This window comes from Vicia villosa, unplaced genomic scaffold (genome assembly GCF_029867415.1).
Source record: "Vicia villosa cultivar HV-30 ecotype Madison, WI unplaced genomic scaffold, Vvil1.0 ctg.002484F_1_1, whole genome shotgun sequence".
In the NCBI taxonomy this organism is placed as follows: Eukaryota; Viridiplantae; Streptophyta; class Magnoliopsida; order Fabales; family Fabaceae; genus Vicia; species Vicia villosa.
The window spans coordinates 329,794-338,772 of record NW_026705941.1 but is presented as its reverse complement, the minus strand read 5'-3'; the positions used below and the strand labels follow the sequence as shown (position 1 = coordinate 338,772).

Here is an 8,979-nt window from a genome sequence, read left to right as displayed (position 1 = left end):
TGATTAAATAGGTTGTATGTGTCCATAGCTTCATCAGAATAAATAAAGTTAAAGCTCTCCTCGTGAAATATAATGATCTCTAAATTTGTCAGATCACATAATACAACAAATGTCCTACAAAATTTGATTAGTACCATTTCTCTAAAGAAAAAACTTAAATACTCCTATCTCTTTAGACATTATCTGTTTCACTCATGCAGACTTCAACTTGGACGATGTTAAAGCAAGATAGGAAAGAATCCTGTGTCCGAAAAACATCGTAAAAGCTCCCAAAAGGCCAAGAATTTTGAGTGTGGTAAATAGGTCCAGCTGCACATGAAAAAAAATGACAAGGTTAAGTACTTCAGTGGAAAAATGGCTGAAACTGACAGCATAACATGTTCCAATGAAAACCGCCATGGATGTTAACAGCTCTGATAATGGAGTATATATTACACAAATAAAACCAAATAGAAGAACATGACTTAACCAAGTTTAATTAGAACATGTAATAATCTTAAATCAATTTAAAGTGGACATACCTTCAACCAGAAAAGTACATAAAGCAACAGAACTGCAGCAAGACCAAGATGGAAAAGGGTGGCAAATGTAGCGGGTACTGTTGAACCAGGGAAATTCTTCAGGTTCACCCCCAATCGTAACAACTGTAAATGATACAAAAAGAGCATATAACGTTAACTACCAAAAACTACGATAGATCAAATAAAAAGAAAATAAATCAGCATAACAACATTAAATGCAGGAGCCAAAAATTCCCTTCACTTCTCTGGCCAAATTTTGAAATATTATCCTGGTATATCATGGAACACAGCTCTAAACTTGAAAACAGTTCTAAAGAAGGAAAGACCATTTTTCCTTCGAAAATCACATGCATTTCCCAAATAGAAATATATCTTATTGAAAAGGTAATATAAGAGATAGACCATTCAACTTGGGTCTCCATTACCCAACTCAGGTTCACCAGGGGTTCTTTTTTCCCCTAGGCCCTAACTAGTAACTATTTAGTTTTATCCCAAAATTTCCAAAACTAATATATACTACTGTCTTATTAAAGATTTTGTTGACTAAACTAACACAAGATTATATTAATAGAAGTAACTTTACCATTAAATCAAATTTCATGTCTAAATAACCAAACCATGTTTTCCATTTCACTTCTCTTATTTTTCCCATTTTTATCCCCACCCCCTTTTCTTAAATAGGCACAATACAAGAAAATAGGCACAGTACATCTGTGCTGTTCTCTAGTGAGAATAATAGTAAGACTTACCCCAACCAAAAAGCCAATGAATGGCAAAAGGATCAAACCCAAAAATACAAGAGAAAGTTTCTGGGGTGGTCGCTTTTCAGGAACCCTGAATATATGGTTAATTTCTGCTTTGGGCCCATATCTTGAGTAAGGATCAACAGGTGGTGGAGGAGGACGGGCTGCTTTCTCAGGAGCTTCTGGAAGATCTAATTCGACATGACCAAGTAGTCGTGAAAAGGAGTTCTCCTGAAATAACATATCTTTTTTCAGATTGCCTGTACATTACTAGGGGAAGAGGGTTGGGGGTAACTTTAAAGTAGGAAGTTGTGCATAATACCATCACAGCATCACCAACAGTCAGCTCAATGTCATACTTGCCAGAAAGATAAAAAAGTTTTTCCACCAAGCCAAGAAAATCCTAAGAGCCAGGAAAAAAAAAAAAGGAAAATCGGAGGAAGATGAGAATCAGAATAATATACAGCCTTCCCAGATATGTAAGGGGAAAAATATGATAAGCAACTATGGCAACCAAACTCAAAAACAGTGATTTATTACACAATGTAACCACTTTAACAGCTAGACAATGAGATATGTAATAAGAGATACTTACAAATGTGATCTCAAATTTCTTGCCAGTATTTCCAACCAAAAAAATGTGTTCAATCTTAGATTCATGTTTCAACTTTAAAATTGCCTGCCCAACAAAAAAAAAAAGCTTTTAAAAAAATAGAGCATTGAAATGACATTCATTCGTAAGTTATTAAGAAACAACTGCAAACCTGATGAGGCTTGAAAACACGACCATAAGGAGTTTCCAATTGGAAAGAAAGCCTCAACTTCTGAAGGTGGTTAGCTGAGAGTGAAGCAACATCATTTCCAGCCAAATCTAGCCTGAAAGTTGTAAATGAACAAATTTGAAACATATGTGAAGCAGTTACAACCAGGAATACAGCATTAAGATATAAGTTTGTATGACACATATAATATAATGAAGAAAATCAAGACAATATGACATACTAATTAAAAACCAAAAGTATCCTAAACAGTAAATATCACTGCAGAAAATTTACAAATAGAATGCTAAACAAAAATAGAAACATACGTCTTATGTGTTTCAACATTTCCTACATCACTGTCCAAAACTGCAATTTCTGCACTGCCTACTTTAATAACGCCGGTGACATATATTGGCACATGAATTTGGCCTCCAGTAGCATAAACTTTGTCACTTTCAGACTCATGTAGCACAATCTACAAAGTAGGGTAAAATATTAAAACCAATAGGTTGAAACAAGTATACTTGGACGCATTTTTTCTTATCGTTGATATTATACTACACCACAAATAAATGCACCCGTGCGACAGCACGGGTCTCCGACTAGTGGAAAATATAAAACTAAATTACAGGCAGGAATACCTCCAAAACAAAAACATATGTTCCCACATCAACATTTTCTGGGAGGGTATCCAAGAAATGAAATCCACTTTTTTGGTCATACTGAAGCTCCTGCAGCATGTAAAAATAAAAGGTGCCAGAAATAAGAAAGATTCCCAGTATACTTAACAATTGTATTATAGAGAAAATATTCTCAACTCACAACCCTCTAAAAAGCCAGTGAATCATCATCACTCACCTTGCTTTCAATAATAGCTGAATTTTTTGCACCAGTGCTAAAAGCTCGGACAAGCTTAACTGTCAGAGGTGGCGCATCTGAACCAAGAACTGTGTTGACCTTGACCTGATTGATTTTTTTACGGTTATATGATATATTTTCAACAGTAAAAACTAAAAGAAATGCTGCACAATCGCACATCTAATAATGTGAGATACTACAACAGAAGATTAAAATTGTTTGACCGTTAATTATCATAATCTCACAATACATTGACTGGTATATGGATTTTAAAAACTAAATTCACTTTATACAAATTAATATGTGTATCTATTTTGTAAATGAATCTCAGCGGGAATATCAATTCATTGTGGTGGATCTTATGAATTGTCACTTATCCCTGAATTGCCCGTTCGTTCACTTTTCACTACGGGTGCAACCTTGAAACAACACATGTTGCACAACCCAATTTCAAAAAGGCCTGCTAGGCTAATTCTTTTAAATTTATTTCTTTTTCAAATAACCCTTGCACACTGCAGTTTTGGTCCCCACTCCCACAATGTGTTTTTTAACTCTTCCAGCCTACATAGCATTTTGCACCCTTTCTACTTCATTCTCCTCTGTTTTTGGTCCCCTTGTCTTGTTCAAAAGATAATGCTCTCTCTCTCCCTCTCTCTGATCCCCACTTGCTCGCTAACTAGTTGTTGTTATGCTGTTTTTTTTTTCTTATGACACTTGGTTTTACTAATAAATATCAGATTTGTTTATTATGCGTCTTACGATTCATAGAGATTAGATTCACAATTTAGAAAATAGATTTTTCAATTCACGATTGGAATCTCGATTCAATAACCATGATTGGGACAAAAGGCCCAATGTATGCTGTCAACATCTCATCACATTCCATGCTCTTAGAAAAAACCATTATAATACTAGAGAACTAAGGATTCTATATTCATTGACTTAGTTACATACCTTAAGCTGGCTTTTTTTGGTCAATGAATGGACTGTTTCAGGAAGTGACAATATCAATGGAATGGAAATTCTACACCAAAATAAGAAATCAAAGTTAAATATTATTGCTGAATGCTAGAGGCGCCAATATATCAGCACATACGAAAAGGGGAATATCTCCATGAAGCTACAACTTCAAATAACAAATTGTTGCTTGGAAAACACTTACCTGTTGCTCTCGAAAAAGGATAATGATTCAACTTGATTGAATAAATCCTTGGCATCTCCTGGGATTCCAATGCCGAGGAAAAACTTAGATAAACCCAGAATTATATCCCCTGGAAGCTGGGAAATGCAAAGCCAAAATATTAACATTAAATTCTAACATATTAATAAATTAAATAGAAATTCCTTGCTTGCTACTCACATTTATTTTCCCAGAAGTTACTGTAGCAAATGCAGCAACCCCTCGGACAACTGAAGAAGTTGTGGAAAGTGAACCTTGATGCTCAGAACCTCTAACAGATTTCTCATCAAAATAAAATGCTCCATCATCTGAAATATGACATGTTCAGATAAGTCTGATAAGATAAGTAAATAATGGCAGGATAGTCTACGCAAGACATAAGTTTTAGGGAAACAAATTTCATCAGGTGGAACAGGGCAAAGAGTGTTCATAATGCACAAGAGCTTCAAGAAAATTGTGTCACTTGATGTCAATTGGCACTCTGCAGGACCAAACAGTGCTACAGAATTGAAAACATGCAAAAATCTCAACCCTACAAGACAAGTAGAATTTAATTGTAGGACTTTTAAGATTTAAGCAATTCGAAGTGGTGTCTCCTCGGGATACTTAGTTCTTAAAGCAGGGCCTAAGTTTATCAATAATAATAATAAGGTCCTGTTACATGCAACTGGCAGAGGCAGTTAATCCAAGAGAAACCATCAATTCTAGTACACTTGCAGTCACACACTATAAGGTCCTATTGCACTTGCAGTAACACATTATCACCTTAGATCTTAAGGAGGTGACTGCAACATAATTAACTTTTAATCCCCCCTCCTCCCAAAGTAAACCAAATAAGAAACAAGATGGAATGAAATAAAATGCAACAAACATGACATTATTGCTACTAAATCCATGCAAGATAATTCAAAGTTTATAAACAGTCATTAATATCTATCACTTAGAATGAGTTAAAAGCAAAAAGCTCCACATACCATATTTCTCGATGCTGTCAAATAGCTTCACTATACCATTTTTTACTATATTGACCTGCCAATATGGGGCAAATATAAGATATTGATATAATTTCCTATATAAAGGTATGTTGGTAAGAAGTATTTAAAAGCTAGATAAGTATGTGAAGCAGAGGCTAAAATAGATATTCAGCTAATTGCAGCAAAAGCACCAGTGAGTTTAACTACAAATTCACATTTCATAATTTGTCCCATAACATACAGCGTATAACACAATTCTATGCATGAATTTCTGGTCAGTGTATGAAATTATTACTCAACTATATGACCTTTATAATAGGGAAGTAGTGAAGCAACTATTACAGAGATCCAGAACTTTACCTTACTCTGATCGATTTCAGAAGATGCAAGTGTAATCACTCCACCAAGAGCTTCGAGAGCTAATCCTGTGAACACAATAGATGATTCTAATGTCAGGACAGACAAATGATAAGGATTGAAATCTTTCGAAGGAACCACGAAATGCTAGCTTCAGCAACAAAATTTACATGTATTGAGAAAAATTACCAGACTGTTTATTTTAAGATCAAAAAATTTAATTTTACATTTAATAAAAGTTGATTATTTTCAAGATTTTTTATGTCATGTAGGTAGACACTAATCTCTATGTTTTAATTATAATTATAAAATCATAAACATAACTTCTTTTAAATTCTCTCTCATCCACCACACTCATTATTTCTCAGAATCTACTCAAAGCAGCTTTTCTGTATATCAGATTTCTCATTTTTACGTTGAAAATCTTCAAAAGTGATTATTTCTCCAACAAAAAACAAACAAGCTCTGAATATCAACAAATATCCATGCAAAATATTACCAGCAGCATAGGTACTAGACTCTGGATTATCAGAGCTGTAGCGCCATCTTCCATCAGTTTGGCTTAGAGCCTGCCAAAATTGAAGGACGGGGAATCAAATGTGCACAAGACAGTTTCAATTGAAATTGCAGAATGGTTGAGGAATATGGGGGAAACTAATAAAAGTTGGGTGCAGATTTTATGCTGAATTTCTTATCATCAACCTTAATGAGGCCAAAGAGCAGTCACCAAAAAGCAACCCTAGTTTAATCTTATTTAATAGAAAACACAATAAGTACGAACCTTGATTGATTGAAAAACACCATTAGCATCAGTTAGAAGAACGTCAACATTGGAAGCCTGATCCTGCATACAAAGAAGGTAAGGAATGGGGACAATAACGGAACATCATGCCACATAGCAATCCAAAAATCACACTGATATAAAACTTAATTAAACGTTTATTCAACAAGTATTTTCCATATAAGAACTTGTATACAGATTGTTTCTATCAAGGAAAAAATTAGGATGCACTCTATACAACAATAATCATCTAGAGGAGTTTATGAAAATAACTTGAAAATAGCTTATAAACATATCATAAGCCATTTACATGAGCTCTTACGAACACTTACAAAAGTGCTATGTCATAAAGATAAGTCCAAATAAGTTCCTCCAATCCAAACAATCCCTAAAAAAAGCAATGTGCCAAATATCTAGAAAATGACATGACAATATTTTTTGTACATTTAATGAATTAGGAATATCATATCAATGATACATTCGGGGTGAATAGGAAATAACCTTCATTAATGCAATAGTATTTCCAAAGGATTCAAATAAAAACCAGTGTGAGTGCCTGACATAGCTCTCTAAGCTCAAAGAGTAAAGTAGAGACCAAATAATTACCTTTATAAGAGCCAAACTTCCTACTGAGTAGTATATGTCAAGCAAAGTACTTGCATCATGGACAGTGGCTTTAAGTCTTGAGGCAGTATCCTTTACAAAAATAGATAACACTAGATCAGTTTTCATCAAATCGTAAGCAACATCAAAGCCACAACGAAACAAAAATAATAACAATAATACACAATTGAATACCTTGAAAACCGCACCATCAACTTTGCATTTTAATATGCCATTAACTTTCAACGCGTAGAACACGTCCTTAAGAGGTGAAGAAGATAAGCCTAGATTTTCCAACACTGTTTTACAAGTGTCTTTGGTAACAACAGGCTTCTTCTCAATTGTAAGAATCTCAAAAACTCTCAGTGCCTCATACGCATCTTCTAAACTGATAAAATGCAACAACAACAACAACAACAACACATCAATTACGCATTTAAATAAAATCACTACAAACAAATCGATATTATGAATCTGAACACATTTCCAGTTTTATATGCATAGATCAGAAACAATCGCTTCATTATCGAACTATTTTTGCGATGAAAAATCAAAACGATTTGACGGAATCTAAAGAAAATAATGCAATACAATGGATCGGAAATCGGAATGCGATTGAATTGAGAAACGAAGGTTTAATTAGGGTTTTGTAACGACCTCGGAGAGATTTCGTTGAAGATGTTAGAAGCGGCGGATCGGTGAGAATCGGAGATCGGTTGGGAGATAGAGATGCAGAAGGGGAGAAGTAGCAGCAGGAGAAATGCTGCACCTACTGCGGTTGTGGCCATTCCTGCAGAATACGAAAGCGATGATTCAGAGAGAGATGAATTATGTGAAATGCATTGAGAAGAGGAAGAAGAAGGCTGGATTACGTTGGATGAGAGGAGATCGGAGAGAGTGGTTTTGGTTCAGCTCGCAGGCGACGACTTCTACTGATGTGTAATGTAGCTAGTTAATTATACTGGCGTTGATTGTTGATTGTTGATTTTCGTTTTTTTTTTTTTTTTTAAAAGGACAATCGTGTTGAGTTAGAGATAATTAACTTTTTTTTCTGGGTCTAAGTTTAATCGTTTTGATGTATACAATAAAGAAAATTAATCTTGTCCAAACACACATGGGAATTTTCGTGATTTAGTTTAATCTATTTATTAATTTAAAAGAGAATTATCTATTTAATATAGAAGTGTATAAAATATTAAAATAAATTAAAAGGTGAATATAGAATCATATAAAATATTATTATTATTATTATTATTATTATTATTATTTACTATTCTGGTGTGCGTGTGTGGTCTAACGGTGAAACGGTTGAGTTTTGAGAGTATGTTCCTCTCAAGGAATCAGATTTGAATTCTGTTAGAATAGTAAATAATATATTAGGGTTTTTGTCAGAAGTTGTTATCATGATGGCACATGACTAGAGTTATCTAAATATGATCATATTAAAGCTCGTCAAGAAGTACTTTGGACTATAATTATTGGAGGAACAATACTGAAACCTCTGGATGCTCCAAATCTTTTTGATTACTCGTTCAAGAACTATGATCTTTGGCTCTGGAACTGAATCATTTCCTAGTATCTGAGAAAGACTTTCATATTCAAAGAAAGGAAGTTTAATTGGATTGAATCGAAAATTTTATTTTATGATTGATCAGTATAAACATCAACGCCTTCGAACTGGATCAGTTTCTCTTGAACAAATAAGTGTTTAGACAAAAAAATCATATCTAATGGAGAAAATATTGGGGAGGTAACAAAATCTTATACTCTTCATTATAAAACCAATAAGCCTGAAAAAGATGGATTATTTTGTGAAAGAATTTTTGGGCCTATAAAAAGTGGGATTTGTGCTTGTGGAAATTATCAAGTAATCTGAGATAAAAAAGATCAAACAAAATTTTGTGAATAATGCGGAGTAGAATTTGTTAATTTTTGGATACGTAGATATCAAATGGGGTGTATAAAATTAGCATGTCGAGTAACCCATGTGTGGTATTTGAAACGTCTTCTTAGTTATATCACGAACCTTTTAAATAAACCTCTTAAAGAATTAGAGTGTCTAGTATACTGCGATGTGTAATTTGATAAAAATTCTTATTGTACAGATTTTGAATGATAAACTGTCATTCCATTCAATTCAATTAGAATGTCCTATATGTGGCATGTCTCTTGTGATGAATAACATGAAGCTCATAACTCAC

At 33.9% G+C, this 8,979-nt stretch overlaps 1 protein-coding gene across 2 annotated transcripts; it reads right to left on the bottom strand.

Moving 5' to 3' along the window:
- On the bottom strand, nucleotides 1–7,809 carry LOC131638927 (dolichyl-diphosphooligosaccharide--protein glycosyltransferase subunit 2-like). Of its 2 annotated transcripts, none has more exons than XM_058909455.1 (20): nucleotides 7,651–7,809; nucleotides 7,436–7,568; nucleotides 6,974–7,166; nucleotides 6,782–6,871; nucleotides 6,176–6,238; nucleotides 5,894–5,963; nucleotides 5,398–5,462; nucleotides 5,038–5,092; nucleotides 4,244–4,371; nucleotides 4,046–4,161; nucleotides 3,838–3,907; nucleotides 2,884–2,988; nucleotides 2,667–2,756; nucleotides 2,352–2,500; nucleotides 2,029–2,140; nucleotides 1,860–1,943; nucleotides 1,587–1,667; nucleotides 1,271–1,495; nucleotides 522–644; nucleotides 1–309 (listed from the first exon to the last, which is right to left on the bottom strand). In XM_058909455.1, the coding sequence occupies exons 2-20, from the start codon at nucleotides 7,564–7,566 to the stop codon at nucleotides 193–195; spliced, it is 2,067 nt and encodes a 688-aa protein (XP_058765438.1). In that variant the 5' UTR covers nucleotides 7,567–7,568; nucleotides 7,651–7,809; the 3' UTR covers nucleotides 1–192. The 2 variants fall into 2 exon arrangements, with proteins under 2 accessions (XP_058765438.1, XP_058765439.1); XM_058909456.1 differs by having other exon boundaries at nucleotides 6,176–6,232.
- Between the last annotated feature and the right edge of the window lie 1,170 nt (nucleotides 7,810–8,979).